We start from the raw sequence: 27,728 nt of genomic DNA, 5'->3' as shown, positions 1-27,728 counted from the left end.
ATAATACATAAACGTAAGTTAAGTCCCAATAAAACTTTATTTATCACATCAAACTGCAGTATGGATCTGGCCCACTGGCTATTCTGTGATCTTATTCTGTGTTATCTACCACTGCCTTGAAAGGACTCACCTAACTCATAATAACAGAGTTCCCACACAAAAACAGAGAAAGGAATAACCACATCAGAAACTAAGAGTTCAAATCCTGTTTCACTTAATGTAGCACTAGTTATCTGGATAAGCACAGTGTCTCAACTTTACATGAATTACCTACTACTTGTGTGTACAAAATAAAGGCTCAGAATTTTCACTTAGGAGGAGCCAGAGGAGAATTCTACTATGCTGGAATATTGCAATATTTTGAAAAAAAAAATTATGTGTATGTGTATGCATACATAAGTGTATACATAGCAAATAACACCCAAATCTAAACTACTCTATACAGCCAAATCAACATTCACATAAGGCAAAATAAAAGAAATCTGGCCACATGACTAAGATTCTAAGTTTACTGAAAATAGATAAAAACACCACAACTTCTCAACCAAATAAAGGATAACTACCAGATATTTACTACAAATAGCAGGCATTATGGCAGACCATAGAAATATTAAGTCTAAAGTTAAAAAAAGCAGCAAGCATACTACTGCTTCCATTAATTAGCACTTTTAGCAACCTTCACCAATGCGATAAGGCATGAAAAAGAGAGGTATAAATACTGAAAAGAAAACTACCAGTGTTTATAGATTAATAGCTTACATAAAAAATTATTTAAAAATCAACTGAAAAAACTATTAAGCTTAATATCAGAGTTCAATAAGTATACCAAGAAAAACTACAACAATATTCATTTAGAATACTGTAATGGAAAAAAAAAGACATGTAGAGATAATGCTAACAGTAAATTCACCAAAGTTATATGACAATTACACTAAAACACAAATAGGAGATACAATGCATTCTAGTATGCAAAGATGCGATATTATTTAAGATATCCCTAACCCAAATGGTAATCTGTATCTTAAATGCAATTCAAATTAAAAACTCCAAAAGAAACTTTCTGACAAGCTAATTCTATAGTTCAAATGTAAAAGAAAGTTGATATAAAAGCAAGAAAATTCTAAAGACATAGTATTAGATTTTTTTAAGAAGAGACAAAGAGATCATAATAGAATCTTATATACTGATGTCAACACCACAGTTTAATATCTTTACAAGCAACTCTGATGCATGTTAGAACCAGACATCTATAACCCACTACGTTGTGTTTCACAGTTTAGTTCATGATAAAGGTGGCATTTGTTATTTTTAAAAATTTAAAAATATATATAATCTATCCAATGTGGGGCTCAAACTCAAAACCCAGAGATTAAGAGTTGCATGATCCACTGACTGAGCCAGGCAGTGGGGAATATTACAACGTACCAATAAATACTGATGAGGAGCCAGGCAGTGGGGAATATTACAACGTACCAATAAATACTGATGAGGAGGCAGCAGTCTATTTGGGGGTAATAAGCTACCTTCTACTTCACATCATTATGTTAACAATTAACTCCAGATGAGGGGTACCTGGGTGGTACAGTCAGATGACCATCCAACTCTTGGTTTTAGCTGGGTTTATGATCTCAGGGTCACAGGATGGAGTCCCATGTCTGCTAGGGATTCTCCCTCTCCCTCTCTACCCCTCCCCCACCCTCTCAAAATAAATAAATAAATCTTTTAAAATACTAACTACAGATGATTGTAAACATAACAGAATACTGTAAGGAAACACAGAAGATAAATACCTTCTAAAATATATTTTAAATTCTGAAGTAAAAAAGCCTTTCTATGGAAGACTTAAGAAGTCACAAAAGACTAAAGAAATTTTGTCTCATAAAAATACTTTTCCATAATAAAAGATACCCACCATAAAGTTAAGACTGAAGTAAAACAGGAAGAAAATTTCTACAATACATAAACAAGGACCAAAGTCCCGAACATGCACAGAACTTCTACAAACCAAGTTGAAAAATAAAATGGGAAAAAGGCATGAACAGGCAATTTACACAAGAAAGCCAAAGGCCACATGAAAATATATAGAGATGTTCCATTCTTAAAAATCTAGGAATTAACTGGCACAGCCAGTTGAGTGTCTGAATCTTGATTTCAGCTTGGGTCATGATTTTGGGGTTGTGAGACTGAGCCTGTGTCAGGCTCCACACTCAGCACAGAGTCTGCTTAGGACTTTCTCTCCCTCTGCCCCACCCCCAGACAAGCGTGTCCACATACGTCCTCTTTCTAAAAATAAATAAATAAATCTTTAAATAATCTAGGAATTATGAATCAGGTATTTTCCCCAAAATAGTGAAAATGTAAAGGATGGTAATTTTTTGTGTTAGCAAAAAAGTAAAAGATAAGCTCAACACAGTGTCTGTGATAATAAAAACTGATGAATCTTTTACAGAAGGCAATTTGACACTATTTCAAATTCTCATACTCTAACCCAGTAATGTTCACTTCTAACAATCCATGCTAAATAAACAAGTACAAAATGATGTACAAGGACATTTATTATAGCTCTGTAATGGTGAGGGGGAAAAAAACCCCACATAGGTTCCTACATAGCCTTTAAAATGGGGCGCCTGGGTAGCTCAGTGGGTTAGGCTGCTGCCTTTGGCTCAGGTCATTATCCCAGGATCCTGGGATCGAGTCATGCATCAGGCTCTCTGCTTCGGCAGGGAGCCTGCTTCCCCCGCCCTCTCTGCCTGCCTCTCTGCCTACCTGTGCTCTGTCAAATAAATAATCATAAAAATTAAAAAAAAAAAAAAAGTTTTTTTAAAAAATAAATGACTGATGACTGTAATAGGTTATGTGCAGATACGGAGCAACACTATGAAAAAACAAGTCTAAGTTGTAAAATACTGGAGAGAACATCACTCATTTATGGGATTAAAATTTAAAAAAAAAATGAAAACCAAAAACTCAAAGAACTGCCCTGAAATATGTGTTTGGAGTTTACATACACATAAAAACAAATATGTAAATTTGTACAAAAGCAACTGAACCTTTTATAGGGATAACTTTTGAAAGATTATCTATGGGTAAAAAGAATAGTAAAAGGGGATTTTCACACTTGCTAGTTGTATTTCTGAATTGTTTTAACTTTGTCTAACTAGAATTAATTGGGTTATCATTTGTATAATTTGAAGAAGAGGAGAAAGGCAAGAGGAGCAAACAGAGAGGTAAACAAAAGAAGCCACAGGATCACAGCTCTCAGCTTCAACTGCAAATTGTTCTGTAGATTCTTACTGGCATTTGCTTTCTAGTTAAAGAAACAACAACAGATAGAGGGTCAAGTGAAATCTATACAAGGGTTTCAATTTATTATTTTAAATTTTAATAAAAATTAACAAAAGGAATCCAAAGGTCTTTAACAGGAAGAAGGAAACAGAAAACAACCAACAGTAACTTCAGAAGAAAAATAAGCTCAGGATTGAATAATAAAATCTGACACACATTTTCCTTGTACATGCCTGTATCATTGTTATTCTGAGATCCCTTCCCAAATAATTATCTAAGGAAGACGATATATTCTGGCATCATGGCATAAAAACAGCACTTTAAAAATTGGCCTAATGATAAATCATTAGGCAATTTCACTAGTTTGATTCCAAGCTGGCTTTTAATGTTTAAGCAATATTCAACTTTCAGTAGGTTAATTATAAATACTACAAAGAAGACTAACTAGATATACTGACAGCCAACACTAATGTAGAGTGCTGACACTAATGATATTTAGCAATTTACAGTACAGGGTAAACCAGATTTTAAATGTTAAACTCATAAAATTCAACTTCTTAAGAGCTAATAATCAGTTACAAATTAAATTCTTGCTTAACGTTTTAAAGTATAAACAGTATTTTTCTTTTATTGCTTAGGGAAATCCACAAAATGTTGATCATTTTCCAAGCATGTGTAACATCTTCCCACAAGGTGCCTACTAAAAATCTCAAGAAAAATTTATGCTACACAAAAATACAAAGACGCATATACATACCACAGCAAATAATAAGGTATCTTTGAGTATTATACCTGTATCAGCTTCATGTTCTTTATTCTCATCTGTAAGGGGGTTGTCATGAAGCTTCAAATAAATCTCTATAGCAATTCTTGCTGCTTTAAAGTAAAATGGATGCTGTCGAAGTACATCTTCTAGTTTTAGTAAGTCCACGTATGATCTAAGGGTAATCTTCCTCATACAGTATGTATGAAAGTCAAACTGGTCGTCAGTGATTTCTATAAAATGCTAACAAAATTATCTTTTTTATTATACTGAAATAAAACAATGTCAAAGAAAACTATAGAAACCAAACTCCAAATTACTTGTTTCCTACACATGAAAAAATTAGTAAAATAAAAATGTATTTAAAATTACAATCATCCAATATAAATACTTTGCATATCAAATAAGCAAATACAACTAGCCATCCCCTAGCACAACATATGGCATACACCAAGCACTGAATTATTTGTTGAATGAAAAGTAAATACATGATTTGAAATATATGTATTTATTCCTTCCTTAATCATACGTAAAGCTAGCATGACAAATCAATTAATTAACATAATTAATCAACTAATTTAAATAATTATACACATAATGATGTAGTACATTTGCACATTAAACATTCAGTTTTTATATTTAGAATAACCTGCAAAGACTATGTGTAGTATTTGGCAATTTTTCTAATAATACAAATTTGAATCCTACATAATGTTGTGCTGGTATGTGGGAGAGGAATCAATTAGCATTTAAGTCAAGTAACCAGAACCTAACACATTCAACTAGCTCTGGGGTTCTGGGCTTAATAAGAGAACAGCATGAAATTATATAAATTATTTTTATCTGTGAAAAACAGAAAAAAAGAAAACTAACCATTCATGATAGAAATAAATCAGAAGAGGACTAAGAAAACAATGCATGTATCAGAAAATAAGGAATTATACAGGCTACAGAAATACTGTAGAAAGGATTCAAAGCTTATACTTTATGACTATCAAAGATATATTGCATCATCAATCAACCCCTGAAACAAAAAGCTTTCTAGAATAACTTAATGAGCTTAGTATTACTGAAGATGGAGCAGCAATGTGAAATATTAAAAAATCAGTAAAAACAGCCAAGCTACAAACTTTCTATCAAGTTTTTCACATGAATTCTTGCCAGAATAGTAGATAATGGGCAAGTCTGATGAAAATGTAGTCTAAACATTTCACATTTCTGTTAAAAAACCGTAGAAATGTGGGCACTGATATTTAGAAATCACTTGCTATGAATTATAAAGAAGAAAAACTATAGTTTTTCTTTCTCAAAACCTTCAACATATAACAAAAAAATAAGAAACTCATATATATCTAGTACTTACTCTCTCAATCTCATGACACTTCTTAAGTGCTTCACCAAATTTATTCATTGCCTTATAAGCCTGGGCACATTCTGTCTGGAACCACATGCACTGCATTTCATTCAAATTCTCTACTGCTGATGTTCCTTCCTATATAAAAATTTTAAGAACATTTCTTACCAAATACAGCACTTCATAGAATTTAAGAAGGAAAATATGGTCAACTGATAAACAAATTCTTTCAAAATCACTTTCTATCTTTCTAACCATTTTCAGAATTAGAAGGAACAGTTATGTGTAAGGAAGTGGAATTATATTTCTAATCACTGAAAAAAATATATCTTTGTAAATAATCAAAAGATCTACGTAACTGGAGTTGGAGAGTAACGTAAGAGAACACTAGCACACAGCAAGCAGTCTTAACATTAGTTTCTTTCACCCTTAAAAAATATTCATCTGAACATACATCAATATAAATCAGAGTTTAAAAACCCACAACCAACTAAAAAGAAAATTTTATTTATGTTTTATACTAATATTGATTTCAGTTTCCTTCTCCTATGGCAATTCAGTTAAAATCCTATTTTCATACTAAAGATACTAAAAACAAATTTTGAAAAATATACAAGTATAAACTATTCATGAGAACATTAGATGTACAAACCCTTGTAAACTTTGAGCACATTTCTTCAGCCTCTTTTATCAGATTGGCTTTTAGCATGTACTTTGCACACTTGGAATTGATAAATCTGTCTGCTGTGTCCAAGGCCTGGGCCTCATCCATCCACCTCGCAGCTTCTCTAATATTTCCAGCATGCTTATAGAAAAGCAAAATAAACCAGTCAGTATGCTAATTTTACCATGCAGGTAATTAGTTACCTACTGATAAATAACTAAAACACAAATGAGAAAAAAAGGTATTCTTCTGACTGATCTTAGGACCCTAATCAATGTAGATGCATACATTTTGATACTTTTCTGGCGATATAGAATACAGGCTGACAGTAAAGACTTGTTTTTGTTTACGGTTATATCTCACTGCCTGTATCAGTGTCGGGCACATAAAGAATACTCAAAAGTAATGGTTGAATTTAAGAATAAATAATAATTAAAATCTTTAAGTCAGAACAGCATATAGTTCATAAAAGGGTTCATGGTTGAGTATCAGGGAAATTCTATTAACATACAACAATGCTTATTTTTTTTTAAACTATTGATCAATATTGAAAAGTTAAAAAAAAAATAAAGGCAAAGATATGGCCAAATTTCCACCCTAAAGCAATCATGGAAACATTACTGCCTATTACCGGACGTTCCACGATGTGCTTTAATTTACATTACTAGTCCACCTGTCAAAGCCACAAAACTAATAAGCATAACCTGGCTTTGAAAAGTGCTTTCAAAATAATTCTTAATTTCATTAGTTTTTGGTAAATAAATTTTAAGTTTACAATCTCTTCCCTAAGACCTATTATTACTACTTTGTATTTGTATTAAAAAAAAGAAGAGCCAACATTATGATGATGCTAAAACATATGACTGGAGATTGTCAAGTAAGACCAAGAAGTTAAGAAGATAAGTAAAATAGTAAAATCTCCAGTTTCATTTCACTGATATTAGCAGATACTGATCATGATCATACTCCAATGTTAACAGAAACAAACATGTCGCAGCAAATTACTTTCAAGTAACTATACTGTTACTACTTAAACCCAAGAAAATAACCAGATGTGTGTGTATATAAGAATATGTAATATGAATAACCACATATCTGAATAACCACATGCATGTATGTATATCTGCGTTTATACAGATAAAAATGAGTAAATTATGACCATGACAAATCTAAAAGTAATCCGACTGAGAAATGTTCTATACTTATTCCAGGTTTTACGAGCCATCAAATGTATCATTTTAATTATCGCTTTCAGAATCTATACAAATTATAGAAAGAAGTTTTTGTAAGACTCATTACCTTATAAAAAGGGGGAGGGGGGTTTTTACCTTATAGATTTTAGCTTTCACAAGAAAGAGTTCTATCAATGTAGGTGTACTTTCAATAGCAGTATTTATGTATTCCAGAGCAATCGATGGCTGACCAATTTTGTCATAATGTTGTGCCAAGTAGTACTGGACCCAAAGTAATGTGGTTGGTGGTTCCTCTTTTCCATCATCTTTAAAAAGTGGGGGAGGTGGGTGGGAGAGGAAATAAACCAAGATTAGTCATTACATATATTAAGAGAGTTACCCACCTCCAAATGGCTTTATCTTTATTAAAACGGAAAAGTAGTTTGAACCATTTATTTATGTATCTAGCTATAAAACCATCCTTAAATTTATAAGATCTTTGGAAGGGACCATGTTGTCTGTTCTGTATCATTATAGCCCCTAACACAAAACCTTGAATTTAGTAAAGACTTTATATAATAAATATGGCAGATAAATGAGATCAAAGATATAAAAAAAACTACCTAAAAAAGAAACTGAAAGGAATGGGAGGGGGAGAGACAAATTGTGCTAGTACTATGAAACTATAAAGATCAGGATGTTATTTATGACGGGTGAAACAGGTATCAGAAGAAACTTTGATTTTCCATTAATGTGAGGTTAAAAAAAAAAAAAAAAAAAAATGCCTGACTGCTTAATTGGCTATCTAGCTAATGTACTAAACTATACATAAATATACTTGTGATGTGGTTGAGTTTTGGGTGATTATACTAATATATTCTAATATTATGCTGATATGCAATGATGCATAATTTAGGTTGAATAAAAACTATACACCAAAATTGAGTTAAGTAAAAATGCTTACTCTACATTTTATTTCATAATTTTTATACACTCACAAGAAAATGTGTAAGTTAAATATACAACCCACACACTATAAAATACTTTTTTTAATACCAATATCTAAAATCTAAGCACTGTTAATTTGCTTTCAAAGAAAGCAATAGATTGCTTATTTTTATCCTAGTAAAAGCAGGATGGCTCAGTGGACAAACAATAGGAGTGGAACTCACCAACTCCCGATCTGATAGATCTGCAACTAAAGTGCTGCATATTCTTGGGCATGTCATTGAACCTCTTCCACATTTGTAAAATATGTAGGAAAATGCTGATAATCAAAGGAACATCATGATGATTAACCAATGAAACCATGGTAACGCCTTCTAAAAAGTATTATTAAAATTAATCTGAGACCTAGAAACAATGATCAACCCAATAGCAATGAGCACCCCAGGTCCCATACTGGGCTTTCCCACTGTAAGAACCAGGGCTCCTTTGGAATAACAATGGATTCCAGGTCTGCTATGGGCAGTGGACCAGATAAACTGGAATATCTTGTCATACCAAACTGCAAAAAAGCTATCAACTACTACACCATGGTATGTGAAGGCTGGAACCATTCGAAACTGCAATGATTTAAAACATTAAGTATGTTTAAACCCATGAATTCATAATACCTTTAAAATGTGTACTGGCATCTTTGAAGGATGCTACTAAATGAATTCATTATTCTGAAAACTAGTAAAGAAAACAACATAAAGTAGGAGATAAAGGGGAAAGAAGCAGCATTTACCTTGCTTTTCCTATACAAACCAAAATACTGGATAAACAGGTAACAGATGAAGGGAAATTTCTCTTGTAAGATAATAGAAGATGAATGATAGACTATCACCAGTTTGTAATTCCTGACACTTGCTAACATAAAAAACACTAAATGCCTCCTGATGGAAGAATATACTATCACCCCCGCCGCCAAGAAATAACCTTGTTCACCCCCTATATTTAAAAGGCGAAAACAAAAAAAAGTAGATCTTATTAATCCTCTACTCAGACCTGTCTATGAGAAGCTTAAACAAGTTTGGAAACGTTCTGTATTTGCCCTGGCCAATATGGTAGTAGGAATTGGCTTTACACAGTTACTGAGCAGCACCTGAAATGTGGCTACTGCAACTAAGGAAAGTTTTTATTTTATTTAATTTTTTAAAAATTTTAATAGTCACATGAGCCTGATAGCTATTATACTAAACAGCACAGCTCTACGTCCAACTACCAATTTATAACAAATTCAGAGGACAGAGGAATAACGTGTTAAGCAACACCGTAAGAATCCATTCAAGAAAATATGGACTATGGAAAAACTTTAGAAAAAATCCTAATTTTTTACACAAACAAATTGCAGGAAAAAGAGCAAACAGAAAACCTATGGATTTTTTATAAGAGAGTTGAGACATATTAAACTCAAAGCACAGATTTCATATGGATCCTCATTCAAACAAACTTTAAAGACAAGGGGTGTGGAGGGTGATGACATTTCTAAGACAACTGGAAACATTACGCATGGACTTTTTTCTTTGATCGTAACAAAGTATTAATGTTCAGTGTAATGATAATATTATGGTTATAATCTTAGACTAGTGAAATAGTCATGGATAAAATGATGTGACTGGGTTTGAGATTTACTTCAGAATACCATGGGAAAAGAGGGAAGCAGGTAAAAATATACATGAAATACGTTTTCCCATGAGTTAAAAATTATTAAAACTGGATGATGAGTAAATGATGGAGGATCATTGTATGACTAAGTCTAATTTTATAGATGTTTTAAATTTTATATTTTTTCCAGTAAAATATGATTCTTTTCTTAGCCAAATATTTTCAGTGTGCAAATTAATGCATCTCCATCTTAAAAAGAAAAATAAGTTTAAATATCTAAGCTTACTGTCTAAATAATGAATATACTAACCTTCTGATTAAGAATTTCATAATATATTAAAAATTTCAAGATGTTTTAAAACATAAAACTTGAGCACTTACCATTAGGGTTAAATAACCGGCAGCTTTTTAAAGAGGTTTCATAACCTACTACTAATTCTTCTATGATTGCCACCTAGAGTACAAACAAACAAGCACACTTTAATAAAATATATATACATGCAGCTACTATTCTTGTACAAAATGTTATTTATTATTTTAAAGAGCTACATCAACATTCCAAAAACTGGTATGTGTGTGCGCGCGCACATACACACACACACACACACTCATGTACACACCCTTTTATAAACCTATTAACCTAAGGATAAAAACTTAAAAGCAGGGGCGCCTGGGTGGCTCAGTGGGTTAAAACCTCTGCCTTCAGCTCAGGTCATGATCCCAGGGTCCTGGGATCGAGCCCCGCTTCCGGCTCTCTGCTCATCAGGGAGCCTGCCTCTCTCCCTACTTGTGATTTCTGTCAAATAAATAAATAAAAATCTTTAAAAAAATAAAATAAAAATTTTAAAAAGCAAGTAAGCCATACATTTTTAAAGGTATTAAGATGTAACTTTCAGGGTGCCTGGGTGGCTCAGTCAGTTAAGTGCCCAACTCCTGATTTTGGTTCAGGTTATGATCTCAGGGTTCTGGGACTGAGCCCCACATCAGACTCTGCGCTCACTGGCAAGTCTGCTTGTCCCTCTCCCTCCTCTCTCTCAAATAAATAAATAAAGTCTTCAAAAAAAAAAAAAAAAAAAAGGATGTAACTTTCTAGAAACTTACTGGCAACTTCTTTCCTGCTAGGAAGGAGGGAATTTGCATCAAGCTAAAAATCAGGAAAAGGTTGGCTAAAAAGAGGTAATACTATAGGTAACACTACAGATGACTCTTATCTCGGTTCATTTTTATCTCAATTCACATAAATAACACCCGCAGTTAACATCTGCCCTCCAAGAATCAAGAATTAAAAACTATGTGAAAAGAGAAATTCCGAAAGTACAAAATACCATCAACTCTTGATTTTAAAATCCAAGGAAAAGCATTAATAAAAACAGAACAGCAGGTGGGTTTCTGAAATGCAGGATAGTGAGTGGATGTCCAGGTTCTGGTTTCTTCTGAGTCATGACTATACCACTTGCTCCTGGCTTTGTAAGAGATCTGTGAACACTTTTAATTTATTAATTCCCTTCCTCACTTAATCCATCTATAATGGATTTGTTACTATAGAAGCTCTCCTAAATGACCTCACCTTAACCGACTCAACAGATTAACACCAGCACTCTCCATTACCTCAAAAAATTGTGAGGACTGAATGGTCACAGCTAGGTTATTCTGGTGTGCCCATGTTCTTCTGCTCCCACAAGGTGAGCTACCTGCTTACTAAGAGTATTGTTTTCCCAAACCTGTTTGAATCAGTTCCATTTATTATCATCATTACAGAATTCAATATTATGCAAACTGAATAAATGAAAATGAAAGAAAAAACTGTTTTACGTTGAATACCATGGGAAGACTCAAGGATAAATTAGATACTTCTAACAAATTAAGGTTTCAATGATACAACCACAAAGGGGAAAATCATTAATAAAGAGGCTTCTATAATCAAGATTGCTTTGTAAGCATCCATTTCCCATAATATTGGTACTGAAAACAAGAGATCACATTTTATGAATGTGATTTATGCAATTTAAAAAAGAGTGAAAGTCATCATAAAGCCCATACCTTGGGCCTCTTAACAAAAGACTGGAAAATAAGCACACCTTCTGTGTTTTAGGTTAAAGTGTTCAGCATGTTCAATTTGTCCCACCTTTCTGATTCTTCACTGTAACTGATTTCTATTTAGTCAACCAACATGTCTGATGTCACTGTACTTGCAAGCAATATAATCTAAATTAAAATTAAAATGGCCTCTGAATAAGCAATTTGAGCATTTTTATACATAGCTCAAAGAGTAAGTTAACTTACTGGGACAGCAAATGAACTGCTGACAGAATTTTCTTTCCACCAAATAAAAAAGGAGAATGATTACTAAACAAAACCTTAGTTTAAAAATCACATCCGACTTTCACCATGAACAAGGATTAGAGAAAGTACTGAAGAAATCACTACCTTACGAACTTTCCATACCTACACAGACTCAAAGTAAATAGCAGAAATAAAAGAGAAAATAGGAACATAAAGAGGTACAGAAGCATTTAAACTGCAAGATAGGAAAACAGATACCAGATTCACCAAATGTGTAGTATGTACACAGATAATCGGGGATCAACAATTCCAAATACTGAGCAAAGAAATGATAGTGGGGGGAAAAATTGTATTTTGCTTACCTTTTCTTTATCTTTGTATAATGACCTCAAAGTATTGAAGACTGGTGGACAACCTTTGCTGAAATTCATCCTTAGAAACTTATCCAAACATTCTTTAAACTTCTCACCTTGGGAAAAAAAAATTCTGTTGATTTGCATTTACCCAGACAACTCTAAAATGCATACCTTAATATTAATATGCATATTCATATATCTAAAAACAAGAAGACAAACTAAATCCTAACATCATTTTCATTCCTTTGCAATTACTCTCACCAGATAAAAAGTTCAACGGTAGTCTTCTTGGCACCAGTCCCCTGGGATATTTAGTCCAGGCTTCCTCATAAATTTTTAGTCGTTCTAACATATTAGCTGCAAACAAAGAAAAAATTATTTTTATATATAATTATAACTTGTATGTTTTTTCTAACAAATTATAAATTTCTCCAAGTATATATAAATTCTTATTAAGCAGGAAAGTTGAAGGTAAAAAGAAAATTTCAAATAACCACCCAAATACACCAATCATTTTAGAGTATTTTTCCCTAATATTTTCATATTTTAAATACCTATAATCACCTAAAATACGTAATTTTTTAAATCCATTCTGCTTTAGGTACCTTTCAGAATCTAAGGACTCAGAGTTTACTTTAATTCTAAGAAAGGTTTGATTATTATGTTTCCATAGCTTCTCTACTATTCTCTTCAGCCTATCCTTTATTACAGAACTTTTGGATCTATCCCCTCATCTTTCATTTTTCCTTATTTCTTTTATACTTTCTTTTACTCTTAGCTGAGAGCTCTCCTCGGTTCAGTCTTCCAGTTAACTAATTTCTCCTCACTTGTGGACTCTCTTCCATTCAATCTGTTAAGATTTTTATGTCAAGTAGGCTTCTCATTTCTTAAATTCCTAATTAGTACTTTCTCAAAACTTCATACTTCATGGCTGCAATTCCCTTTTTTCATCTTAGATTCCTCCATTTACTCCCTTTTGCTGTGCTAATGATAACCATTCCCGTGATAAGTGCTCCAGAGTAGTAAAATATTCTTTGTTATAAGGTTTCTCTTGTATTTATCAATATATCAGTAATGGCTCACTTACAGTCTTGAAGGAGACAGCCTCAAATCAGATCATCGTGGCTAAGGACCCTATTTGTAGATGACATGTTTCTGGGTCTGTCCTCCCAAGAAGGTCCCGTTCATGGGAGAGGGTGAAGGGAAGTTGTGGGGAGACTCTCTGGACCCAAGTTCATTTGAGTGATGGAAATTCAGTCCCTCTTCCCACATAGGAAACAGTACTGCTCTTTTAGCTTGGTTACATTCATATGCCCTTGGGAGGCCATGCTGCTGTGGCCACAGAAGTTACGCTTGTTTCTTTCCTTTACAGAGATATCTCTGTAAGTAAGGCAACATTTCTATCCGTAGGAATTTCCCTTTCAATTTTTGTAGCTGCCATGCCATTTGTGAATTTCTTCAAGTTGTTTCTGAATTCTTATCTCAACTATTCCTATAAATGTGTGGAAGAGAGGTTTCAGAAACTGCTCACTCTCCCACATTGAATGGAAGTTTGCTACTGTACTTTTGTACTCAGATTCTGAAACCAATTCTTTTTTTTTCCCTGAAACCAATTCTTAACGACTATTTCTCTAAGTTATGGCTTTCCAATGAGTTAATAAAATATTTATCAACAAAAGGTGCAATTAAAACTTTAAAGTTTTAATACTACCTGGTTTGAGTGCCTTTTCCAGACCTTTGTAATAGGCCCAGTTTTCAGGATTTCTTTCTTGTAATCCTCTATAAACATCGGCTGCATCTTCCAAACGACCTAACTGCAACAGAAGTTCCCCTGATGAAAAACAAATTAAATTAACTAGATATCTTCTGATTATAACTTTAACTTTTCCTTAAACTTTCTCTTAAAGCCTCTCTAATGTTGGGAATTGGATTCAGTATCATCCTAAATTCCCAATACCCTTCAACAAGACTACCATATTATTGTCTCTTTTTGAGTTCTTATATAGAAATGTCTTCCTTTCCACATCCTCAATTGATTAAGGTATTTGTCTAACTATAGGCTATTCCCAAATTCACTAAACACAGTTACCAAGCCACCCACCTACTACTTAATTATGCCTGACATAACACAATTTCATATCTGAATTATTGACCAAATCCAACACTCTAACCTTATGATCTCCAAATAAATTATAAAAGGATTCAGCTATAGCAGTCCACAGCCATGGCCACATTCAAAACCTGCTTTTTCTAGCTCTTCCAACTACCAAATAGGACACCTATCTTGCTTTAAGCTTCACTGTCTTGTCTAGCTTATTCTTGTCTCACTAATCCTAGCCTTCAATCTTAGAGAAAAACCATTCCCTTTCCTTCAGACCCTTCAGTAAGTCACAGATTCATTGCTGGTTTTCTCTGAGGTGCACAACAAATCTCATCCCCAAATGACATTAGGAGACCCAAATATCAAAATCAGTCTCAAAACACAAGGCTCCCTTATTTACCAATTTCAAGGCCTGGATCATCCCAAATGTTTGCTTGCTACACACCTTCTCAGAAAACGTCATTAGAAGACTGGACAGAGACACCAGTTTCACTAGAAATTTATGAGTTCCAAAGTCAAATGAGCTTCAAACACTGCTCAGGTGCACATTTCCTTATCTTTAATGGGTTTCCATCCACCAAAGGCATTATTTTCAAACCACAACTTCACCCTTGCACACCATGCTCTCATCAGACAATAAAGACAAACACAGTGTATTCACTGTGTGCCAGTAACTTTCAATGGCTTCACATGCATTAAGTAATCCAATTCTGAAAACACTATTATTTTCAGGGCACCTGGGTGGCTCAGTGGGTTAAGGCCTCTGCCTTCGGCTTGGGTCATGATCCCAGGGTCCTGGGATCAAGCCCCACATCGGCTCTCTGCTTAGCTGGGAGCCTACTTCCTCCTCTTTCTTTCTCTCTCTGCCTACTTGTGATCTCTGTCAAATAAATAAATAAAACCTTTAAAACAAACAAACACATTATTTTTCATCATTTTAAAGCAGAGAGAACATAAGCAGACTTGCTGAGGGACTTTCAGATAGTTAATTGTTGGAATCAGGATTTGAATCCAAGTAAATTGGCTTAAAAAGCCCATATTCTTAACATCAGTGGCTCTCAGCCAAGGGCACTTTTGTCAGTATATGGAGATATTTTTTGGTTATCACAGTAAGGGACAGGGTCGTGCTGCTGGTATTCTGGTAAGTAGAAGCTAGGGATGTTGTTAAATGTTCTACAACATATAGGAAACTTCCACCCCCAACATCTCGGTCCCAAAACAGTGCCAAGGTTGACAAACCTGCTCTCTACTAATCAAAAGCCTAGCTCACTGAGAACAAAAAAAATCCTGCAACTTTTCTCCCCTATACTATACCCACCCAACATTTCCTTAATTTTCTCCCACCTCTTCTTTGTAGAAGGAACAGGGAGGTTTAAGAATCAACAATGCAACTTTCTGCTAATTATGCCCTCTCACCCACTCCAGAAGTCTGCAAATAATTCAGACCACTAACAATGCCTTTATTACTGGAATTTCCAAAGATTAATGTTCTACTACTCTCGGTTCCTTTCTATTCTCTTTATATACCTCCCGTCACCTGACTCACTGTAATTATCAATACATACTTTTTGAAATGAAATGATGGCTGTTTCCTATTTCAATGAGAACATGGGAGCAATGAGAAGAGAATTCCCAAATACCCACTACATCTATATATCAGCTTGCCTATATATTCTACCCTCTCTTGCTACTGTGAACTATTCATGTTGTTATCTAAAGCTAATCTTTCAAGTTATCCACTGGATCACATTATTCTGTTGTATCAAATATTCTGTCTCTACTGGATCATTCTCCAGTGAGCATAAGCAGATACTGTAAAAAAACCTTTTGATTCTGTATTCCATTTCATCTAGCACAATCCCACTTATGTGTTTCCCTAGATAACAAAACCTTTATGAGTCGTCCACGCATGCTATCTTTAATTTCTTGACTTCCAATGTCATTTAATTCTACTTGATTTAACTTTTTCCACCCTCCTTCCAAATGTTCAGAAAATGCTTTTGTTAAGGTCACCAATGACTTCCAAATTCCTAAAACCAACTGATCAATTGTGAATCCTCATCTAACTTGATCTGTCATTCTTTCTTGCTAATATAATTATCAAAGTGATCAAATGAAATGAGGTACTTAAGAGTATTTTGGAAACTAGCATGTATTTTGATAAAGAAACAAAGGTCTAAGCCTTGTGACTGGTCATACAGCTAGAGTAGCCAATAAAGAAATCCAAGCTAGTTTTTTCCAATCTTGTGATCTTTCCATGAAGACAGAAATACCTTCCTTTATAACTAATAGATTGTTACAGAATGATCAATTCAAAGGAAAAGTCGGCTCTTCTGGATCTATAGCTCACAAATGAGCTCCAGCAGAGGTACAGATTTCCAATTTTTTTTCTTGCCAATAGCAGTATCCTCTGCTGAAAGCTCATCTGGCAAATAATGTAAACAAGTACCATAATTTTTTTTTTTAAACTGTCCAAAGTATGTGTTAGTTGTTTATCAAGACAAACAATTCCATAACCCAATATCTGTGCTTCATAGTTCAGGAACACAGGTCAGTGACAAACTTCAACTGAACTCAACCCAAAGCAATTCTGTGCATGGCAAAATCCCTTTGCATTCTGAAAGATACCAGTCTTCTTCATCTCAAAATCTTTCATGGAACCATAATTTCTGTAGAAATCTGCATATGCTTTCTTTCTTGGTTTGGCCACAGCAAACTTAGAGAAAGCTGCAACCCCCAGGGATACACAACAAAGGCTCCAACAACATAAAATCACAGATGCTTGGCCAGAAGGCCTCGCATCAGAGGTTTCATCAAAGCACTGGAAGTCATGGTAGTTATGCTCCTCAACACCAACCTCAAACCTAACCAAGTACCATACTTTTTTAGTGTTCAACTTCAACAGGAGCCAAAGGAATCTGAAACTAGCAAACATCAGTTCCCTGACTAACCCAGGCAAAGAGACATTTCAGATGGTAATTCTTAGAAAAGTACTTCTATTTTCAGTTACTGGTTATTCTTCTTTCATTTTCCATAATAAGGTCCTCAAGTTTTAAAACTAAGACTCCTTTTTTCAGCCTTCTAATAAATGGCAGCATTAGCGAGCTTTATTGAGGGATCTATCCCTCTTATCACAATCCAAACACACAAAGCCAAATCTCTGGTTTCAATTCATATTCTATGTCCAGAAAGACATCCAAATAAACTAGAAAGACCTCATTATTGCCCCATATATACTTCAGTAAAGATTGATTATCAACAAATATTACTGTCAATATAGCAATAGTTTTGCTAATAAGCTGTTCCTAAGAAATTAATTCCTGCTTTATAAAATTAAGCAATTACCTCCTATATATATATTTTGATCAAACCCTATTAATAATTTCAAGCCAAAAACATTTTGAAGAAAAATATCTTGAGTCACTTCATTTAATGATCTTATTTTTTGCAATTATTCTTTCCTATATAAACATCGATTGTTTAAATGTGTATTTTCCAACATTACAAATTATTCAGCGTGTATGAGCAAGAAACAGTTATCAGCAGCAACTAGTTTTTTAGTCTTGCTCATTGTCATAACTAAATACTAGCATAAATTATATCCTTTAAAGAAAAATACCTTTGGGGCACCTGGGCGGCTCAGTCAGTTAAGTGTTCAACTCTTGGTTTTGGCTCAGGTCATGATCCCAAGGTCCTGGTATAGAACCCCACATTAGGCTCCCTGCTCAGCAGAAATTGGCTTCTCCCTCTGCCCCCACCCCCACACTTGTGCACGCACAGGCTCTCTCTCTCAAATAAATAAAATCTTTAAAATAAATAAGTAAATAAAAATAAAAAATTTTTAAAATACCTTTGGTTTCTTCTACAGCAAGTTTATCACAGATTTGCTTTTCATAGGTACAAAGATGTTCCAGGGCTTCTCTATAGAGACCTGCTTCCCGGAGAACTTGGTTCTGATATAAAAGGAGTTCACTATATTCATAATCCACTTTATCAGGGGATGTCTATATATGGATATAAGGAATACTAACAGTAAGAATTTTGTTTTCATATTAAAAAACCATTTAAACACTCAAAATACATTTAAGAAATCAAAGGATAATAACTGACAAAATTTATTTTCTAAAAATTCTTAAACATTTGTCTAGAGAGCAACTAAGTAAAAAAATGACAGTATTAACTTATTAACTGAATAAAGTTAGAATCCCTAAGTCCTTACATAAAATAAGTAAACAAGGGAGAGAGGAAAGCTCTTACTTAAGAGTAGAATGTCAAATAATAAATCTAGAAAAAGTAAGAGAGTTAAAGAATCACCACTTTTTAACTATCATAGAACAGTTGATTCAGGCAAGAATCACAATCGATGAATGTTAAAACTAGTTGTAAGTTTGATAAAGAACAGGCTACTCATAAAATCTCAAACTGTTTACTAATTACAGAGGGGAAAAAAATAACAATTTTTTAGTATAGAAACCTGGCAGGCACCACCCTAACCAAGTAATTAAACAGAACAAAAAAACCTGCACTTCTCAATGTGATGAACAGAGAAGGGGTAAATATAACTCCTGTAGTTTCCTCCCCCAAATTCTTAACTATCTCTAATAATAAAGAAACATCAAAGAAATCCAAATTGATGGACATTCCACAAGCACCTGCTGTACTCGTCAAAAATTTCAATGTCATGAAATACAGATAAAGTCTTCGAAATTTTCAGATTAAATCAGACTGCAAAGAAATGATAACTAAATGCAAAGTATGATTCCATTAATGGGGGGAATCTTAGAAAGGATATAAATAGAGCAATTAATATATTTTTAATATGAGCTGTGGATTAGGCTATCAATGTTAAATTTCCTAATTTTTGATAATCTATATTATACTATGTATAGAGTTAATAACGGTAAGAATTATTCGCAGAAAATATCACACTAACATAACAGATTTAGGAGTATAAGATCAGGGTGTCTGCATTACTCTCAAATGTTTCAGGAAAAAAATTTAAAAAGATACGTAAGTAATAAAAATTGTAAAGTAAATGTGCCAAGTATTATCATTAATGTGACTGAACTCATATATGGAGTTCTTTGTACTAGTCTTGCAACTTCTCTTGAAGTTTGAAACTATTTCAAAATAAAAAATTTGCAAGTCTATATGCACTTCTTTTTTATGATTATACTTAGAATTAGACCCAGTTTACTAGGTCTGTCTTCTGGTTGTTACCTGTTGTGTTTTCCTAAATTCTTCTAAAATCTTTGCTGCCATTTCATAATCTTCTAATAAATGGTAAGCAATAGCATAACCAATCCATGATGCTCTCTGTGCAGGGCGAAGCTGAAGTAACTGATACCTCGTTTCCTTTAAGGGGGGAAAAAAACCACTTTTTCTTAGGTTTACAGTGAAAGCAAATGCTCTTAACAAAGATCACATTAATTTATCCAACAATGCTGAGTAATTTGCAACACAACACTGGGAATAGTAACAGAAAATAGCTACAGACACCCATACTGTATTGCTTTATAGGAGCAAAACAAAATTTGTAAGAAGTACAATGAACTTCCAAGATAATCTTGTAACTGTTTTAGAACTTAAGACTAAATAGGCTTTATTAATTCCTGAACTACTTTTAAAAAGAGAGAGACAGCATGAAAAACAGTACATAAGAAAAACGTTTTTTAAAAGGGCCCAACTACTGAGTTAAGATCTATAGAAAACAACTGGCAGGTACTACATGGACTTTATAGATTTGAATTAATAGACTGATTTAAGGGTTAAAATATAGGCACAAAGACAGAATAGTCTCAGTGGAGGTAAAAAGAAGAAACAAATATGCTTTTCAGAAAAATGTGATTACTAAAGGTTGTATTTACATGTTAATAGCAGACAAAGGCATTGCCTATTTGAGGAACATCACTGTTAATTTTCACTGAATTAACTCCATTCTACACAATAATCCAATTCTGCCTCAGTAAAATAATTTATTTAAAAAATCTGGTTAGTCTAGTCATAACATACACACAATCACTACTAGAAGGAGATGAATGAGAGTCAATCCAATTCTGTTTAAAAACAGAAAATTTTGTTTTTAGTTTTAAATATTTTAATACTACTTTCCCCTTAGAATTTAAAAAAAAAAAAAGGCTATTTTTACTTACCCTGTAACCCTCAAGATCTCTCATTTGAATCTGTAGTAAAGAAAGGTCCCTTAAGATTTGAAGATTGTCTTTATCCCATTTTAACGCATTCCTATAACATTTAATGGCTTCATCATATTTCTTGTCTGACCTCTGGAGAAGGCCATAAACATGCCAACCTAAAGGATTTAGTTAAGGACACAACCTACAAGTCAAGAAATAATATTCCAGTAATATTTCTCAAGAAACTCAGAAAACTACAGCTATTTATAAAATTATAAGCTTTTTTAAAAAAAAAAAGGAGAAAATATAAGCATAGAAGTTTAACACTTTAGAAAACAACACAGCTTTTTGAGCCAGAGAAAAAAGGACTCACCTGTCTTATTAGCTGTGACCTTGGTAAGTTACTTAGTCTTGCTTTGTTTCCTCAATTATAAAATGTAAACAGAAAGTTTACATAGCATAGTTTCATAATTAAATGGAAAAGACTGGTACAAAATAAGTGCTCAATAAATGTTATGAATTATCTATCTATTTATTGAGAGCAAGAGAGAGCAAGTGCACATGCGCACATAAGTTTTGGGGGTGGGGGGGAATGGGATGTGCATGGTGCGCAGAGGGATAGGGAGAATCCCAAGCTGGCTCTACACCACTGGTCTGAATCTCAGGACCCTGAGATCATGACCTGAGCCAAAATGAAGAGTCAGATGCACGAGGTGTGGTGCATAAACAATGAATTTTGGAACACTGAAAAATAAAATAAAATAAAATTTAATTAAAAAAAAAAAAGAAAAAAAGAGTCAGATGCATAACCAACTGAGCCACCCAGGTGCCCCTGGAATCATCCTTACTTTTAAAAGAAAAAAAGAGGGAATCGGTATATACATGACATATAATTACTCTACATCATGTACATTTTCTTTAGCTAACAATATCCTTAGTATAGAATGTTTAGTGCAGTTCAAAGTTCCTGAAAGTCAATATAGAGAAGATAAAAACCACATGTAAGATAAAAATTCATTTAGCAAATAATTAAAATATCTTAATAGGGGCGCCTGGGTGGCTCAGTGGGTTAAAGCCTCTGCCTTCGGCTCAGGTCATGATCCCAGGGTCTCAGGATGGAGCCCTGCATCGGGCTCTCTGCTCAGCAGGGAGCCTGCTTCCTCCTCTCTCTCTGCCTGCTTCTCTGCCTGCTTGTGATATCTGTCAAATAAATAAATAAAATCTTAAAAAAAAAAAAAATCTTAATAATCAGGGTGTAGGTGACCGAAATGGATTGTTTCCTGCATTCAAAAAATTTGAAGGCTAGTAAGGGCACAGGTAAGTAAACTATAGTTGGCTGTAAAAAATGCTATAAAGGGTGAAAAATATGTAAATTAACTCCACTCCCCTAATAGGTCCTTTTCTCTTCAGATCTTGATTACTGCAGTCACCTATCCTCCTACCTTCAGTCTCTCTACTTTTATTCTCTCCAGAGTAACCTTTCTTTAAAAAAAAAAAAAACAACAACAACAACAAAAAGAAAACACACATAAAATCAAAAGAAAATAATTCACTTTCTAGAAACTTGTAGTGTTTCTCTCTTAGATTTAAACCTTTCAACCTACCAACATTTTTGCCAGGGATCCTCAACAGAGTCAGTTAAATACATAGTGCCCAGGATGGCAATTTAACTGAAAAACATATTTAATACCATAAATTTTATTTGAAAAATCTTTGCTTTCACACTATAAACGATAAAGTAAAGCTTAACACAATCTTCTCATTTGGCTAGTACATGTTTTTAAAAGCCTAAGGCACTACCCTCCATAATCTGGCCACCATCACCTTTATTTCAGGACTTTATCACCTCTCAAGCACTGCAACTATCTTTTAACTGCTTCTAAACTCCTATAAATTTATACTTAAGGAGTTTAACATTGCTAAAAATTTAAAGAAACATACGTCCAACAAGAGGAACACAAATACATACAGAACACTGTGTAATCATTAAAAAGGATGAAAAAGTATCTACAAAAGTCTTACTAATTAGTCCTTTGATAACCTTAGAGTTTCCACTTACTCCCAACTCATTTCTGATTTATTGGATTAGTTATAATTTTTGAACAAGCTGTAACGTTTTATGTAATACTCAAACATGTTCCTATATATGCTTCCAGTTAAGCACCTTCTTTCACCAGACTATAAATCCCTCAACAGCAAAATCCCTAACTTTTCTTCATCTGTAGTTTACCAGAGGTCTGGTAAACACCTGAAATTCAAAGTCTCAGCACTAAAAATTGTGCCAGCTCACAAAATAAGTAAAGAAATATTGTTTAAAATGGTTTATAAAAAAAATAACCTAATTTTAATAAAAATAATTAAAAAAAAACAAAAATATTAATTTTATGCAGGAAAAAAAAAAGCAACCCACAATTTTTTCTCTATCTTCCTTCAGACATTTGTACTTGCTCCTAACTTCACACTTCTCTTAAAATTTACCTTGTATAATACCTTGGAATTATCAAAAACTATGTTAAACATCTACCTCATCATTAAATCCTCAAAACACCACAATGAGATACATAGGGTTATCCTCATTTCATACACTAGGAAATTAAGTCTTAAGATCACAAAAAGATGATGAGGTGAAATTCAAACCTAAGGGAAGCTTACTCCAAAGCCTGTGCTCTTCATCAGTATACTATCTGCCCCTTTATTATTCTTATTGTATATTTTTTTTCTAAATTTATAATGATGATGAAATCTCCAGGGTGTTACTCTGTTTGTAATTGTGGGAAGAGCTTTTGCAAATATGGTACCTCCATCTGTGGGAGATAGACTCTCAAAAACGGCCTGAAACAATCAATAATACTGAAACCTATATACAGCTATGTTTTCTCCTTTACACACACCTACGATAAAACTTAATTTACAAATTAGGCAAGGTAAGAGATTAATAATAACTAATAGCAAAATAGAACTATAACAATACACTGTAATAAAAGTTGTGTGAATGTGGCCTCTCTTTTAAATATTTTATTATACTGTACTCACCCTTTTCCTTGTGATGTGAGGTGATAAAATACCTACGTGGTGAGATGATAAAATGCCTACATGATGAGATGAAGTGAAGTGAATGACGCAGGCATTGTGATGTCAGGTGGTAATACCACTACTGACCTGACAGTGCATCAGAAGGATCATGTGCTTCCAAACGGCAGGTGAGCTCGGGTAACTCAAACTGCAGAAAGTGAAACTGCGGATAAGGTGGGACTATGGTATTTTACAAGGTAAGTCCACTGTATCCGAATAGAAGTAATGTGAGAACAGGGGAGGTACACAAAAATGTTCCACGGTGACAGCTGTTACTCAATTTAAAACTCTGCAATTATACAGTAAGAGGAATCTAAGACTTCTGACTCCCAAATTGCTGTCTTAGCTTAAGACATCCCAAACCAACCCTTAAACATCTCCAAAAGGATACACACATGACTCTTCAAGTCATTTCTCAAACCTCTACGAACCAATTCGTATGCTTCTTCCTTTTTCCCCAAACAGTTCAATGTTAATCCTTTCATAGCCAGGGTTTCTATTTTTAAAAAAAGAAAAAGAAAGAAAATGAAGAAAAAAGAAAGTAATTAAACATCAAAAATAATTAACAGAAAAGTAATCATAATCTGAAAAACAAATGTTACATTATCCTAAGAATTTAAACTTTCAAGAGGGTAACTTGGAAAAATTTCAGACTTCTAAAGAATTAAAACATTTTAAAATTTGACAAACCAAGAAACACATTTCTATAGTCTAGGCATCCCCAGAAATCTTTTCTAAATAAAAAGATACAAAAATGCATGGATATCTGGTAATTCCTATTCTAACAAGATACAATGACTCTATTATTGTTCTTCAAGGGAATTCCATGGGTCACCTCATGTAATTAATCTCTACCTTAAAATATGGTAAACTTTACCTTAAAACAGACTTTATTTCTGTGAACCTAAATTACATTAAAATTAAATTCACAGTTCAATGGTTAAATAATTAACATAATTATCTAACAGTTCTGACTTTCATAAATTTTTAAATGATTCTTTGGGATTACGACACCAAACACACAACAAAGAAAATGTCAGGTACCTGTCATTCACAATCAAAAGATTAACAGAGTTGAGGGAAATACTAAGTTCTCAAAAAAGAAAAAGAAAAAAAGATTCCTAATTTTATAACATGCATGTTATTAAGCATATAGAAATTAAAAATACTCGATATGATTTACTTAAATTTTAGGGCTAAAATTTATAATTTATAGAAGAATTAATTAAGAATAAAAAGGATTAAAAGAAAGGTATTACCCTGAGGAAAAATCAACATTTATTAGAAAAATACAGTTAAGGAAATAGAAGAGAGGGGAAAGTCAAGTAAAAATCATTATAAATCATATAAAACTTTAAAGGAAAGGAAGCAAACAAAATATATTTGGCAAGTAGCCAAACTAGCAAGGTAGCGAACAGTATAAAATAGTCTTTGTTGTCAAATATATAAAATCTATTCATACAAGTTTTACCAAACATCTTAAAAGTGCCTTAATGAAACCCTGTATTGCTAGTGAGTCTAAGACAAACCATCATTTTACGTACTATTAAAATACTTTCAATTAAATTATGGCACTTCATATAACATACCATCACTCTAACAGAAAAAAATTTTTTTGAAGATTTTATTTATTTATTTGACAGAAAAAGAGAGAACACATGAATGGGGGAGAGGCAAGCAGAGAAGAGGGAGAAGCAGGCTCCCGGTGGAGCAGGGAACCCAACATGGGGCTCAATCCCAGACCCTGGGATCATGACCTGAGCCAAAGGTCAAGGCTTAACTGACTGAGCCACCCAGGTGCCCCAAATTAGATGGTTTTATTCCCCCTGCTTTCCATCTCCAATTTTATTATTACAGTAAAAACAGACAGGAGTAAAGAGAGCTGATAAGAACTACTGCTCTCTCCCTCTTCTTCAATACTAAAAGATTATCTAATTACTGAAGATCCATGTTTCCTAACTGTACAAATCAGACTTGCGAAAGCTTAGCTTTTCTATGTGTCTTCACAAGTTCAGCCACACATTCTTACCCTACCAATATCTCACTGTTCAATCTTCCCTTCACCTAGGCAAAAGGTGTATGTAAATTTTCAGAACATTACTATACACAAGTAAGTCTTAAACATGACTGTCTTGAAAACCCAAGATACAATGCTGAATAAAAAGATGCTAGCTCATAAGCTAAGGACAAAATGGACACTTTCTGAGTAAGCTTAATGTAAGACATCATGTTTTTCCAGCTCAACCTAAGTTCTAAACCAAAATTGTCTAATATCTTAAATGAGCCTATTTATTAAATTTAAACATATCTGTCCCTGTTAATTTCCTCTGCCTTTCCTACAGCACTAATCTTCAAAACGGGAATAAACCAGAAATCAAGTAGAATGTGTCACAGTTTTCTTGACATTAAATTCAAACTACAGTATTAACACATCTTCACAAAAGAGTTGGAGAAGGTCCATTCTGTCTGAAAAATAGTTAGGGCAGCTGAGATAGTTAGGGATTCACTTACCCAAGTAAGTGAAGCCAGACATGTTAGCAAAGCTTTATTTACTTACATTTAATAGTATATGGTATTTATACTTACCTCCATGCTCTGCAAATTTGGGATTAGAAAGGATTTGTTTACAGAATTTCAACCCATTTCGATACTGTTTATGTTCATAACATCTCTGTCAAAACAAAAAAGAAAAAATTGGGTTCAGCAAGAAATGCAAACAATTTTAAATTCGATCCTAAAATTTTGATTGCTAAATACAACAGAAAGATCAAATGTTATTTCCATATTCTCCTAAATCCCACTAAAATTCCAGTAAGAAAATAAAACTACAGAAGATTCAAATATAGAAAGTAAAAGCAAGACAAAGAGACAGAATACAGAGTATGTAAAATAAGACATCATTAGCTCACTCCAAAATGTCCAGCAAATGTTATAGAAAATGAAATCTGCAAGAAAATAAATGTATGGAAATTGTATTATAAAGTATTATTTTCTTCTTACTGGAGGAGAGAAATCTCTCAAACCACAGGAATGAACAAGCACATGCAAAATAATGCAGAAGAAGAAAAAGATCTATACCATGGCAGATCATAATGAAATTTCAAAGCCTTGGAAATAAAGAAAAGGTCCTTAAAAACTTCCAGAGAGGGGAAAAAAGACACATAAAAAGGATCTGTAATTAGAATGTCACTGAACTTTTATTCCAAAGTCACAATACAATTCTGCTAAAAAATAGAAAACCTTCAAAATTCAGAGTGAAATCAAGTTTTGACCTAGAATTCTAAAGCCAGCCAAATTATCAAGCATGTGAAAATGACACAGGCTTCTCAAAAAGTTAAAATTTTATCTCTATACATTCTTTCTTATGAAGCTATTAAAAGAAAACAAACAAAAAAAGACAACATGGCACTTGGTAAATAAATTTAATGCAGAAAAAAGAATAGAGAACAACCACTACAAAATAAAAAAGGAAGCCAAAGGCCACCATGACACAGATTTCCAGTAAGGTCAAAATGGAACTCATAGACTTCATAATATGGAAATCATTATTCATAAGCAAATGACAGAAATTCAGACATATTTGGGGAAAATGAGCCATAGGTCTACAGAAAACCAAGGCAACTAAATGAGACAAGTATTAACTCTAGGAGAAATAAAGGCTTGTATAAGAAAGAAAAATATGGTCTTAGTGTAAAATGGAAGAGGGGGACATACTTTTTCATCATAAATGTTTTAGTGCTATTTGACTTTCAGGTATCAGTGTGTGGTTTCACTAATAATTACTATTTTTTAATGTTTGTGGTTTTTTTAAGTAGGCTCCATGCCCAACGTGGACCCCAGTGCAGAACCTATACTCACTGCACTTAAACCAAGACTTGAGCCAAAAACAAGAGTCAGATGCTTAACTGCGTGAGCCATCCAGGTGCCCCAATAATTATTTTTTAAACCATTC

The 27,728-nt window shown here is 33.5% G+C and overlaps 1 protein-coding gene across 1 annotated transcript in view; it reads right to left on the bottom strand.

Moving 5' to 3' along the window:
* The window catches only part of NAA15 (N-alpha-acetyltransferase 15, NatA auxiliary subunit), an 84,312-nt gene that overhangs the window by 22,482 nt on the left and 34,102 nt on the right, over positions 1-27,728 (bottom strand). Inside the window, 13 exon segments of the mRNA XM_013064517.2 lie at positions 4,078-4,291; positions 5,412-5,540; positions 6,055-6,207; positions 7,395-7,564; positions 10,212-10,284; positions 12,476-12,582; positions 12,731-12,826; positions 14,181-14,300; positions 18,421-18,574; positions 19,791-19,925; positions 20,723-20,880; positions 24,168-24,272; positions 26,363-26,447. Coding sequence (XP_012919971.2) covers positions 4,078-4,291; positions 5,412-5,540; positions 6,055-6,207; positions 7,395-7,564; positions 10,212-10,284; positions 12,476-12,582; positions 12,731-12,826; positions 14,181-14,300; positions 18,421-18,574; positions 19,791-19,925; positions 20,723-20,880; positions 24,168-24,272; positions 26,363-26,447 — 1,699 coding nt within the window.

The sequence above is a fragment of the Mustela putorius genome, unplaced genomic scaffold (assembly GCF_011764305.1).
Source record: "Mustela putorius furo isolate JIRA1106 unplaced genomic scaffold, ASM1176430v1.1 tig00000083_pilon_pilon_pilon, whole genome shotgun sequence".
Lineage (NCBI taxonomy): Eukaryota > Metazoa > Chordata > Mammalia > Carnivora > Mustelidae > Mustela > Mustela putorius.
The sequence above is the reverse complement of the archived record's forward strand: the minus strand, read 5'-3'. Positions and strand labels throughout refer to the sequence as shown.